The sequence below is a fragment of the Topomyia yanbarensis genome, chromosome 2, assembly GCF_030247195.1.
Source record: "Topomyia yanbarensis strain Yona2022 chromosome 2, ASM3024719v1, whole genome shotgun sequence".
Taxonomy (NCBI): Eukaryota; Metazoa; Arthropoda; class Insecta; order Diptera; family Culicidae; genus Topomyia; species Topomyia yanbarensis.
The window spans coordinates 314,157,854-314,171,488 of record NC_080671.1 but is presented as its reverse complement, the minus strand read 5'-3'; the positions used below and the strand labels follow the sequence as shown (position 1 = coordinate 314,171,488).

Genomic DNA, 13,635 nt, shown 5'->3' with positions numbered 1-13,635 from the left:
AACCTGAAACTTTAGAAGCTCAGTTTCAGTCAGTTTTATTGACAAATTCAGTTAAAGTAAATAATTAGCACACACTCAACTTGGGTAATACATATTTTTCAACGTTTTTGAGCATTTATTATCAAATGCGCCTATTCAATTCTTCGCATCAAAATGATTAAATGGCTCTTTTCCAATGAAACGTACAATATCTAGTGTATCAATTGATTTCAACGCTTATTTTACTGAAATTATTTTTCCTTCAACATGTGCAAAATAAACCGAATATGCCGATTCCAAAGCTTAATTGCAATGACTACATTTTTCAATTAATTATTAAATTTGGATGGATAAAATGCTTAGTTAAGTGCATGTTTGAACGATATGTTAATAAAGTTAACTCAGTTGAATTTCGTATGCTGGATTGGTTTGGTTGTGCCAAAGTTGAATAAATGAGATAAGCAAAACTTGTTACTATTGGAAATGGAATGTTGCACCAAACATGTACAATGTATTGATTGGAGGTTCCCCTAAAAAGTTATTGAACTGTGAAACCCAACCAATTTTTTTAAATTTTCCTATTCTAAGCATGTGCGAGAAAGAGAGGCAACACATAACTTTATACAAGAATATCTCTTTACTGCAAAATCGGATCAATTTGTAGTCTTCGGAAATGTTGATCCTTACACCTTAAGCTATATATCTGCAGACTTTGAATGCACAAGATTATACAGTCGTGATTCGTTGGTTGGGCCACAGGCTATGTCCAACTAACGAATTTAATTCGCTAGATAGACCGACTGACAAAAGTCAAAAACTCTCCAAAGAAGACATTAGTAGTGTAAAAGATTGTTGGATAGATTGTCAAAGTCAATTTGACATGAGATTTTGACGTTCAGATGCTTTTTGGTTGGACAATGGTCCAACTAACGGAGGTTCAACTAAAAAGCGGTCCAGTTAAAAAGTGCCCAACCAGGGAATCACGACTGTACTGGCATTTTGTACTGAATTTATTGTTTCTATTGCCTACTTTTCATATATTTTCACATACAAACTTAAAAACTCTTGTGAGTAAACTAGAGTTTTCGAAAAAAGCTCATATTTGACAAATGGCGGATTACGGTTTGATTGAACAGTGTTTCGAAAAAGAAAGTCAAAATTGTTGCCGGTCTAATATACATACTTCTGATTGCTTCATCAGATGTTCAAAGATTCGCGTTCCAGCGCGGCAAAAATTACAACATCAGCATTCCACATCAGAGTCAAGAACGGAAGATAACACTGAAAGATTGATTCAGAGTTTTGATGCAGAGAATTCAATGGTCAATGCATAATCCTCAATAAACCAACAGTTAGTTTGTTGGACAAGCACTTTTCTGTTAAAAGTGCGAATTTGGAGTGCAGAATACATGGAGTCTAAGCCAAACTAAAACATATACCAATCAGATAGTTTATGCATAAAATGTTTTCGTCATTTATCATCCCTCCTCTAGGTTAAGGGGTTTAACGGTATTGCGAACATTGATGATGCATATTGCGTGCATCAGTGCTAAAGAACCTCTGACAGAACATTGCATTACGTCTCAATAATGGTGCATCGAGAATACCGAGAGGGCTGATGGCCTGAGTTTTTATGTTTTGTGTTTTTTTCATACTCTGTACCTGCCCATACTATTGCCCAACCAGTAGTCTGTGCGGCTAGCGGGTCGACAAGGATTCACTCTTGCTGTGGGCAGTGTTTGCAGACATTGTTCCACAGTTTAATCGCAGTGTCGGTGCGGGTCATTGTATGTCCATTTATCGGTGGACATCGTGCACAAAATCGATATCGTCATCGTATACCAAAATAGTATCGGTCAATTTATACACTTCTAATCGATCTCTTTGCATCTTTTTCTTTATTCGGCATGTTATTTTTCCTTTATCCTACATTAGATTCATATTGACACTCACTAACACAATTAATTGCATAATCGCTCATGTACGTACAAACGCTCATGGTCTTCGCAATCATCTACACATACTTACGCCCGCGATTTCGCCAACAATAAAACGCTCAGGTAATTAACTGAACGTTGTAGCATCTATAAACTCACAAACGCGGTCTCAAGCACTAACCCACCGCTCGCACGATCATGAATTGGCCACATCCGAAAGTCTCTACCCTCATTCCAAGTAGCCTAGACTCATGCTTTCAGTTGGACCAATCAAAACAATGATACTCATATTCACTAGACAACACGTTCCATGTCAACATGACCGAGAACTCTAGTGATATGGGGAAACACTCCCTTCTTGTACGGTCCCCGCACGATCACTCAAGAATACACGCGAATATAGGAATGGCCACATGATTATAAAAATTGTACACTCGAAGTCACATAAACGCGACAAACACATTACCATGCAAATGCTTGAGACCTTCGCGACCACGCAACCTACACCCGCGATCTCGCAAACATGTGATAAGGTGAACATCTCGGCGCTTATAAATTTTCAAACGTGGTCGCAAGCGTGAACCTCGGTCACTTCCGGAAGTCTATCCTTGGTACCAGCAGTCTAGGTCCGTGCCTTCAATTGGACCAATTGAAAAAAGAAGACCGGGAACTCTAGCGATATGGGGTAACTCACTCCCTGTCAGAATGCGAGCCGTACACTGGAAACTAAATATCAGAATGACGGTTCGTGTGACCACCCAAGAACATAAGCGAATATGTGAATGGCCACACGGTTACAAAATGAAATTTATACACTCGAAGTCACGAGCACACGCGACAAACACGTCAACATGCGAACACTTAAGTCCTTCGCGATCAACCACGCACACCTGCGCCAGCGATTGCGCAAACCTGCACCTTGGTAATATGGAGAACGTTTGAATAATTACGAAGTTTAAAACGCGAACCTAAAAACGCCCGTGTTCGCGCGATCATGAGTCGGTCACGTCCGGAAATCATTACCCTCCATGCTAGCAACTTAGGTTCATACATTCAGTTGGAGCAATCAATAAATAAAGCTCATATTCACTAGACAACACCTTCCCATGTGACATGACTGGGAACTCTGGTATATGGGAGATCTCAGTTTCTTCTAGCATTTAAACTGTACACCGAAAAATAAGTGTCTGATTCACGGTCCACACAATCATCCACGAGAATATGCGAAAGGCACACGGTTGTAAAATTGAATTTCTACACGTGATGTTACGTACACGTTAGGACACGCAACATACAAAAGCACACGAGATCGAACGTTGACGTATAAACGCTCGAGTCCTTCGCCATGATACACACGTTCGCGAAGTCCCTGCGCCCGCACATATTTGAACAGTACAATTAATATCACATTCAGAATCATGGCCCGCTGTAATTGGTCTAAAGCAGTATTTTAGTGAGTGACTTTTCCCGTCTTTTCTGCAATGTAGTGTGTGATTCTGACGGGGAGCTCTTTCGAGAACCTAGCTCTACAGCTCCAGCAGGACAACTCTCGTAACAAGGAAAAAAACAACGTTGTGAAGTCAAAAAAGGGTGATTTATGACTGGTTTTATGAACTTGGTCCATTGCAAAATTTCCTCCAACAATATCATACAATAAGAAATGCTCTTTGCATTGGTGTGCAATAGCTTTTTTTCTCAAAAATTTTCTCAACATCGAACAAACTAGCTTGTTGGAGAAGTACGCTTTACGTTGATTTACAACAACTTTTCATCCAGTCTACTTTCTACTTTTGCCTGAGTCAGACCTACAATTGAGCCAAGTGAACGGCAACTAGCAGCCCCTCGATCTAGTACATTCACTCGTGAACAAAGGAAAAATTGCATTATTCTTACCATCATGAGTAGAATTAACAAAAAAGCTCTGCAGTCGTTGACTTTAAATTTTGCAGCGGTCGTTGACTTAAATTTTTTTTAAATCGCATGCAGGTTCGCATGCGTGAGTCACCATTGTATCCAAGTTTGCATACAAGTCCCGTATCGAAGTTTTTCCAGCAGCTATCTTGCATGATTTGAATCATGATGATCTAATAAATCGACTGATTTTCTTTTTTAAGAGTTTTGAAGAGGTTTTATATGGATAATCCGGTGGCAAAGCTGAACACATTTTTTCCGACGCATACTACCAAGCGCTCAATTCTGCTCAAAAAAGGTAACTTGAGCCTTAAGCAAACAACAAGTTCAAACAAACTACCATGGAGTTGTACCAATTAAAACTGAGGTTCTAACAATCAAATAATCTTATAATATTTCCGTATGGTTTTCATAGAACTGGACGTTTATTTTTTTCAATTATTCTGCAAAGTTAATTACTTTTACCGTAGACTAACCTTTGTCAGAGATAAATTCAGTCAGAGCGAACCAATTAATTAACAATTTCTAATTAACAGGTAATATTTTTTTCCAGTGAACGGGCTAAGGATAACTTTAAGACCTTGCACCTAACGAAAAAAACAAATTTTGCTTTAAAGTCTATACTAAGGTGTTCAGGAATCATAACTTTTTACTTGGTACTTGGTTCGCTCTGTCTGCACTTGAAACACCGTATTATCTAATCAACTTTTGGATAACACAAAATGGCGGGAAAATCTATATATATATATATATATATATATATATATATATATATATATATATATATATATATATATATATATATATATATATATATATATATATATATATATATATATATATATATATATATATATATATATATATATATATATATATATATATATATATATATATATATATATATATATATATATATAATTCGTCCAGAATTTGTCGCAGGATAATAATTGAGTCCGTTGTTGATCGTCCTTCTCGAAACCCGCTTTGGTATTTCGGACAAAGGATTTGGCCAATGGGTGCAGTTTGCTAAACAAATACGAGAAAGTACCTTGTAGGCATTATTGAGGACCGTTATGCTAAGGTAGTTATTTCACTTGAGTTTGTGGCCACAAACTTAAAGATAGAGTATCTGAGGCCATCCAAAAATTCGACAGCATTTCTTTTTCCACCTATATCATCCCGATCACGCAGTGGATTGCTTTGTACAGCCGGTCATTCTCGACTTTTAGAAGTTCGGCCGGAATACCGACCGTCTTTTACATCGACCTTACCTTTTTCAGTTTTTTTCACTTCAGTGTGGATGTATTAACAGTTTTTCCATTATCCATTATGTTTGTGTCTTATCTACTCGTTTATCCAGTTCAAAATTCTCCTTACACGCGGCCTGTACGATCTATGAACAGATTCCAGTCCCGGTAGTCACTCAATGCCGGCGTCGGGCGGCGTTTTCTCTTTATGTTGTTAATCGTTTTACAGAATTTCCGCCCGCCATTCCTCGCAAAGCTTCCATCTGCCTCAGTTCACTTTTTTTTTCGGGTTCCGACATGTAGCCGCTGCAAACATTGAGTTTCTGGGTTGGCTGTTCTTTTCTTAACGTATAGACATACATATATGCTGGAAAGAGAAATAAAAGATTCAAAAGCCTTAAAATGTGCACTACGAGTATATTTCACTCTTATTATACACCGTATTGTTTCTTCTTTATCTACAATAACACTTTCTCTTTCTCTATTGTTCCAGATGTAATGGAAGACGAAACATCGAGCGGCTCCGACGAGGGTTCGGGAACACGTCGCGGCCGGTTTCGCGTGTCTGCCCCCTCGGCGGGCATTCCCGAGACAACTGTCGGTCGGTTCAGGTTAATACCTCAGTCAGGTAAGTGTGCCTCCTTAGCCCAGTACGGCACAGAAACTAGTGACTAACTCGAACCAAAATCACCTCGCAGGGAACTATGGGCCGACATCACCGTTCCTTGGTCGTTTCTCCGTCATTCCGGAGGAACCACAAAATTCTCCGAGTTCTGCCATTTCGCAACCCAACAATGAGACGGATCGACAGGCGTCACCGGATTGGGATTTCGATGATGATAAGGCTGTAAGTGAATTTGATATTAGTTTGAGGTGGGATAAATTTGATTATTCGAAGGGCTATTTCCACCTCGATTTGTCCTGTTTGTGATGACATGTTTTTATCGAATGTGTACGTATCCCGTTGTTACGGTCATCAGTCTATTGGTTGATGCTCTCTACAACTCTATTCTCTTGCCTTTTGCAAGGATTGTAGGGGTCTGTTCTAGCTCTGAAGGATTTCTGTGTCCTGCATGCAGTGGTGTACCAAATCGGGTTTTTATAATTTTGGGGAAAAAACCCAAGGTTTTTTCCCGGTTAAAACGGTTTTTTCGCGGGAAGATTGGGTTTTTTGCAATTTTTTGATATTTTAGTAATTGAACATTAATGTATTGCTATCCAAACATTTTTTTTTGAGCATTGTTGTCATAAAGTTTTGCATGTACATGAATTCTGAATGGTTTTCCTCGATTGAATCATTGTTATAGCGGTGATCCAACATTTCTTTACAAATATTGTGGTTAAATAAGTGATGAAACTTTTCAACACGTTTTGGGCTAAGTCGATTGCGTTTATTACTGTGAATCCACCTAAACGTACTAAACGTTTTTTCTACTGTTTCTGATGTAGTTGATGCCGAAAGAATTTGGATTGCGATTTGTGAGAGTTCTGATTACTGTTCATACTAAAGACGAATGTCAAGACCACTCCCTTTTTTGCATATTACTCACTTTTACTTTTCACCGAACTAAATAGGTATTTTCTAAATTTTGTGTGAATACCTACCTTATTTCGCTAAAAGTATAGCAACCCCTAAAATGAGTAACAAGCAGAATAAAAGTAGTTTTGGTATCACACGATTATTCTAATTTTCACTAGTCAGAGTAATAATGACTATTGTTCCCAGTATTATATGAAACAAGTTGGAATATGGAATGGACCGAAATCAAAGTAGCAGGAACAGAAATTGCTTCGTAAAACCCGTTATAAATATACTAGAATGCGAAAATTGGATTTGAACTTCAAGTTTCAAAATCGGACAGGAGCTTTTCGATTATGTCCTACACTCTTAATTTTTTTTGCCGAAGTCAGCAAAACAAAATGCCGAGAATCAAACAGCCGACTGTTCAGCAATAGTCTCGGTAAATGAACACTCACATCTAAATAACTGAAATCTCGGTAATTGGATTTTACTCAGAACTGTCAAACTTTGCCGAAGGCTCAGTTTAATTTCAACCAAGGGGTGAGTCGCTTAGCACAAAACGAATTGTGCTCACAAACAAACAGCGTGGTAGCTTGTGCCGCAATGTGCCACGATGTGCCACGCTGTGCCATGGTGTTCAGTAAAACAAAAGCAATGGTTGCTATGATTATTCAACTACACTTTATTGACAGTTTTTGAGTTGTCAAAAGTGTGCCTCATTGTGCCACACATTGTGGTAACGAGTGAAATGATTGTGTATTACTGTGAATCGTAATCTTATATCGTGTTATGGTAGGTGATACAGTGTGTATGGCACATTGTTCTAAGCGACTCACCCCTTGATTTCAACTGATATTTACGGTAAATCTAAAAAGAAAATGTTTACTATGTTTGGCTATTGAATATTTTTCTTTAAAATCATAAAATAACATCGAGCACTTTTTATTTCCACTGTTAGTTTTTTTATTGAGAACTCAAAGCATCAATTAAATCATCGTTGAACTGATACCACGATACGAAGCATTTCTGTCGCTCTCGAGTCTCTCTCATCCTTTAACGACAGGGTTATGCTATCTTTGCAGCTGTCAGTTTCACTGGATATCTAAAAATTAAGATAGTATTGATATGTTAACTTACTCAATAATTGGAGAATACGACTCTTTATTGACTCCTCCTCGATTTCCAAGTGCTGTATAGCATGCACAGTCCATCTTTGAACTGTTAATTTTTAAACACACTTTCAAGAACTCTTACGCCGCGTGTGAAACGAAAAAAAATATGGCGGATCTAATGAATGCCAACCAGTATACCGTTTAACGGCAATGAGGTATGCTGACCTCGGTTCTTGACAAAATTGCTGGTGTTCTCGGTATTTTAGTTTCCGAATTCTCGTTAAAACGCTTTAGATGACGATCGTTCGGTAAAATTAATTAACGATTTTCGGAAATGTTCAGAAAACACTGAAATGTCAGCAATTTTTGGTATTACCGACATATCTCAGCTAAATTATTTGCCGAGCTAGGAAGATGAAATTGAGTGTGTATAGAATAAAAACCGTAAAAAAGTATATCCGGTTCTTACAAAGGACTTTTCTTTATCCAACTTTTAATCTTGAATGTTACGTTGTACGGAATTTCCTGTGAGCGAATTATACTGGAGGTTTATACTTGCCGACTTTTTCGGGTGAGAATATTCTAAGCGATTCTCATGCTCAAGGATCTCTGTCCGATTTTTACGCTTGATGTTTATATTCGATTTTTACATGCTAAGATATCTGGAGTGGGTTCTACAAATTATGTTTTATCCTTGCGACTTTTATTTTCGGTCTCTCAAATGTAAATGCAAGATTCTTTAATCCTCCGCAAGTCGCGCTTATGGCCCACTGAACGAGCAGCCGCTGGTGCCCTAAGACGATTTCGCTAGATTTTCAGAGCAGCGTGCACTCAGTGCACTAGAGCGACTGTCGAAAGGTTAAAAAACATTAAATGAACATCATACATTCGATAAAACGAAAAAAACCCATATTTCGTCCGGGTTAAAATGATTTGGGAAAAAACCCGATTAAAACCCAAGAATAAAAACCCGGGAAGATGGAATTTTTCCCATCGGAACATCACTGCCTGCATGTAGTATTTTGTTTTATATTTAGTTTTCGATCAGTGGTTTGATTTCGACTAATTTAGAGGTAAATCTGCAAAAAGTTTTAATTTCTCGCTGCACACTCACTTATTTGTTTTGATTTTATTTGTTTAGTTTTGTTATAGTAAGCAATGAGGAATTATGGAAAGTTAATTTAAGTCTTGGAAAAATCTTGTGCACGCATTCTTATTTCGCATACGTAGATGTCCATATTTGTTGCAACTACATTGGTTTGATAGGCGTTAAGGACTTCGTGAAGAGTCACAAACTGGCAGCTGAAATGACTGCCGTTGTTTCTGCTTCTTCTTTTTGTTTCAAAACTTCAAAACATTAGATTGGCGCGCAAGACAAAATCGTTTGCAACTTTTGATCGAAACTTTAGTACATTGTACTGCTTCATTTCAATAATATTCTGCAATTTTTTCATGCAAAAATATCGACAAGCGACTCGGTAACGAAGCTTTTTGTGGAACGTCTCTGGAAAAAACACGATTTGCGGTGTTAACTGCTATTCAAAAACAACTTAACAGATTTATTTCAAACTTTTGTGAAAAATAGTATTTCCGCCATTTTGTAAGTAAAAAAACCCCTTAATTATTTAAAATTATTTCGAAAACTCAACGTAGAGGCTAAGCATTTTTTTACATATACATAGAGTGTGTATGCAAAGTTTGAAACAAATTGGTTTAGTAATTTTTGAATAGCAGTTAACACCGCAAATCGTGTTTTTCCGGAGATCTTCCACAAAAAGCTTCGTCCCCGAGACACTTGTCAATATTTTTGCATGAAAAAATAATGTATAATGTACGAGTTTTTTTCAATTCGCTTCTCTTAAATTTCTAAAAAAAATCGCAAAAGAATGTGCGTTTCGACGCTGAAACCTTTATTCCCCTTTAAAGACATATAGTCGAACTTTCACTTAATTTTTTGTACGTAAAATGATATGCTAAAATTGTTTTACGAAATGCAATTAATAGTCCTACACATTCTAATCAACCACGTTGGTCCCTATATTTTTGCTGGGTTAACTGTCAAAGATGCTAATCCATGAGGCTAAAATCATTGTCAGAAAAGACCGATAGTGTCAAACAAGGACGTGTTTAAATTTGCTTTTAAAATTAATTAAAAATCGTCCTGAAGTTTTAAGAGTTGGACATGTACAGAAACATTAAGAGTTGGACATGTACAGAAAACATGTACAGAAAGCTGAAAGAAAAATTTCATTCTTCATTCAAAAACCAAATAGTTGCAACAATTCTATAGATACTAATTGCATTTTCGTTTAAACCTGGCGCTACACTGCTTTAACGCAAAAAATACATTGATTGATTACCCAAATTTTTAGTGCAACATTGGCTATACCGGTGCAATGAACTATCAAAATCAAAAAAATCGAGAGCACAAACTATGTGATGTTGGTATTAGACAATGCACAAGAAAATAACTTTCAAGCTCCAGCATCAGAACATTCGGCATCACTGGCAACAAAGCGGAGCCTCTACTGTTAACTCGATACGCCACATACGGCTTTTCGTTCAGTATCTTTCAGTCGCTACTTGACGTGTGTTCGTTTTGGTTGTTGTCTGTTTATACGGGAATTTTTCTTTCATGTTTTCTCGATTGCTGCTTTCTTTCGCTGTTTTTTGTGCGTTTATTTCATATGCAACAGCCGTGCAAAGCATTTGCTACTAGTGTTGACAGTTGTGCATGTTCCGTTTGGGTTGCGAATTCGGTTGTTCGCTTGGTTTACGGTGCGTCGCGCAAAGTCCTTACGATCAGGCTGGCTTATCGCGATGACAAATAATGTTCCGTTTTGTGCAAAGTGGTGTTAGTTATCTGTACCAGAAAGCATAGCGAATTAATGTGTTGAAAGTAGTGTCGAATAGTTATCAACTAGCCAACGAGCGAAAACGTAGAAAAAAGGCATTCATTCTAGTTACTGTGGCAGAAGTTTACAATTTCACGAGCTACGAGATAGTGCGTGACATACATACTTACACTGAGTCGTGTGTGCATATTATAGGCAATTCCGTTCGAAGCGTGATTCGGTGGGTTGGTTGCTGACTGCGCCTAGGAGGTGTTGATGCAATACAAGTATATACAGCTGAGGGGTGGATTAGGGTGGCTCTACTTTGAATCGGCTCGTTTTGGTTTGGTGAAAGTGCCAGATAAAAAAATCTCAAAATCAATCTTTGCGTGAATTTATTAACGGCAATGTCAGTTATAAGTCAAACATTAACCCTTTCATGCCCAACTTTTTTCTAGTGAATGGAGGGCTTCAAAGCAGTTTTTCCTTGAAAAGGGGAGAATCGAGAAATACGAACAGCCTTTTTCCATAAAAATAGTTGCTTCCCTTGCAGTGCTAGAAGCTGCTCAATTTTTACCTTCTGATGCTCAAAACGATTCTTCTAGAATATTTACCATGGTCCAATTACGTGTAAAACGTAACCAAAGACAGTCTAAATTGATAAGTTCTATCAGCTTTCAATAATATTGCAACAAAACGAAGAAACATGAAAAAATCATTTTCCGTAGTCAACGTAAACTATCGCTGGCAGCACTGCTCCATCGGAATCCAATCGGACTAATTGTAATTGCTTCAGTTCTAGAGCTGATCCCTGTAACTGTAAATACTCAAATGAAAGGCAATAGTCACATTTATTAGCCTTACTTGTTTTTGTGAGCAAATCTTACCTGAATCAAAAGTTATAGTTGTTTAAAAAGTTGTTGTCCAGTCATGAAGATGTTAATTATTTTTGGAATATTTTGACTTTGTCTCATCAGAATCCGACACTAACATTATGCCAGGACTAAGTGGCCTTCAAAAGTGGTTTTTACTCAGTACAGTAGGTGCTATTGTGGAAAAATTAGCGGAGAAAAATTTATTCTCACCCAAATTTTTCTGCTTAGGAAAGCTAAGCTAGTAAGCCAAACTAAATTTTGATTTCACTAGTTATCATCAGATTAAAATGAACTTCTTTTCATGCGGGACATCACGCTTGCTTGAAAAGACATTAAACCGGTGTTAGCTTAGTTATGGAACTGAGTTGGTGCCGGATATAGATGAGACGAAATCAAAACGTATATTCTATAACTAATCTAGTTAAAGGTTTTGTACCCTTTAAGGCGCAAACGCCGTTTCGCCCAATGTTCTCCTTAGTGAAAAAAAAATTGGTTCTCCCAAACTTTTCTCCAAACACAGCAAAGCAAAAAATATTGTCAAATTTCGTTTAATATCGTTACTGCAAACAGCCAAATATTACTCTCGTTCTTAGATCAACCAATATTCCTACTATTTTATAGCAATTAAAATTATACTCATTTGGGCTTCAGATAAAAACATCAAACTACAGAGTTGCTTTCGGAAACGTTGTGTTTCGAACTGGAACGAAAAATTACATATAGATTGATCAAATGTGAAAAAGTCCAGTGTGTCCCATTTATCATTTCGTGCTCTTTCAGACTGAGCACCGAATTTTCCGAGATCTTCATAAATTTACATTAACGGTATTTCGTGGGAATTGACAACATGGACGCGTCTTGTTAATTTATTTTTCAACTATTGTGAAAACAGTAGTGTTCCCCATTTATAAGTATTGTAGTATAACAGTTCAACATTTTTTTCTACAAATGGTTTTATTCAAGTAATACCACTAAATTCTATAGACAATTCAATACCCGTCATTTCTGTATACTAGTTTTGCTTGTTTCGCTATTGAGCTATTGAGTTATGATGAAAATAAGATTTTTGGGTGCACCCCACAAACAACGCGCTTTATCTCAACACCATTACATTTTGGAAAGTTTGCATATTCAGTAAGTTTTATCGCAATAGAATTTCCGATAACTTTCTCATTGGTATCACGACTCTATCTCGAAAGTTAGTGTAAATAAATTTTCTATCTCACTTAACCACAATTCAGTAGACATGAGAAGACGGGAGCTTCTATTCTGAAAAAGTGTTCCTAACATACCAAATCGCTAAAATCAACTCCTAGACCACTATTAATTAAACACACGTTTTGGTACCATAGCGAACACTGTAGATTGGGGCAAATATTCTGCTAAACTACAGCGATACTAATAGAGGATCCATCCCGGGAACCCCTAGAATCCTGAGATTTTTGGCTTTTGCGGGATTCCCGAATCACGCCAAGTTATGTTTTCTCATTCTCGGGATACGGCAATGCCGGGAAAAAGATTTTTTAATTTATTCCAAAGAACTTACCTTCTGCAAAGAAATTCTGCTGTGAATATCTCGACCGGCAAACACTTGAAGTGGGTAGTATGTAATTGTACATTATACTTTTTCAACTGTTTCGCAGATCAATGGGTAATATATCTTTAGACTCGGTAATGTGCAGACATTCTTTGTGATTTTGAAGGTATGTTTGTGAGCCTCATGTTTTTATGCCAAAACCGATGAATTCGCCGACTATTACCGCGAAGCATTTCTTTACAGTAACGTCATATCATGATAACGTCATATCGTGATATCTCCGTAACCGAATAACCAATTTTTGTATTTTAATAGTTCTTTATTATTTTAACAACTAGATTATCAATGAAAGTGTTTGCCAATAGAGATTTGTTACGGAAATTGGGTTGTTTTCTTTAAGAAATCAATTGGATTTAGTTCTTAAAATTTAGATGGTTTGTAAAAATGTCGTGCTTAACGCAAACGCTATTTAAGATTAAAAAAAATAGCGAATGTCTGTTTATTATTTATATTTGGTCCGTTCATCGAATGCATATTTCGTCCAATGTGTTATACTGGAATTCTAATATTAATTTTATTTTAAAAAATATACATACAATTTTGCATTCCAGGGCATTTAAATTTGTATGAAAGGAGGTACAGGACGCCGTATCTGTCCGATATCCTACACTTCCAAAT

The 13,635-nt window shown here is 37.1% G+C and overlaps 1 protein-coding gene across 4 annotated transcripts in view; it reads left to right on the top strand.

The window, feature by feature from the left end:
- LOC131683614 (uncharacterized) overlaps positions 1-13,635 on the top strand; it is a 301,264-nt gene that overhangs the window by 25,101 nt on the left and 262,528 nt on the right. For 2 of the 4 annotated variants that reach the window (XM_058965735.1, XM_058965734.1), the window contains 2 exons: positions 5,571-5,705; positions 5,776-5,924. In XM_058965735.1, the coding sequence (XP_058821718.1) occupies positions 5,576-5,705; positions 5,776-5,924 (279 nt within the window). In that variant the 5' untranslated portion in view covers positions 5,571-5,575. Of the gene's footprint in view, positions 1-5,570; positions 5,706-5,775; positions 5,925-10,302; positions 10,787-13,635 lie in introns of those variants that run through there. The other 2 variants (XM_058965731.1, XM_058965733.1) reach the window with 1 other exon arrangement.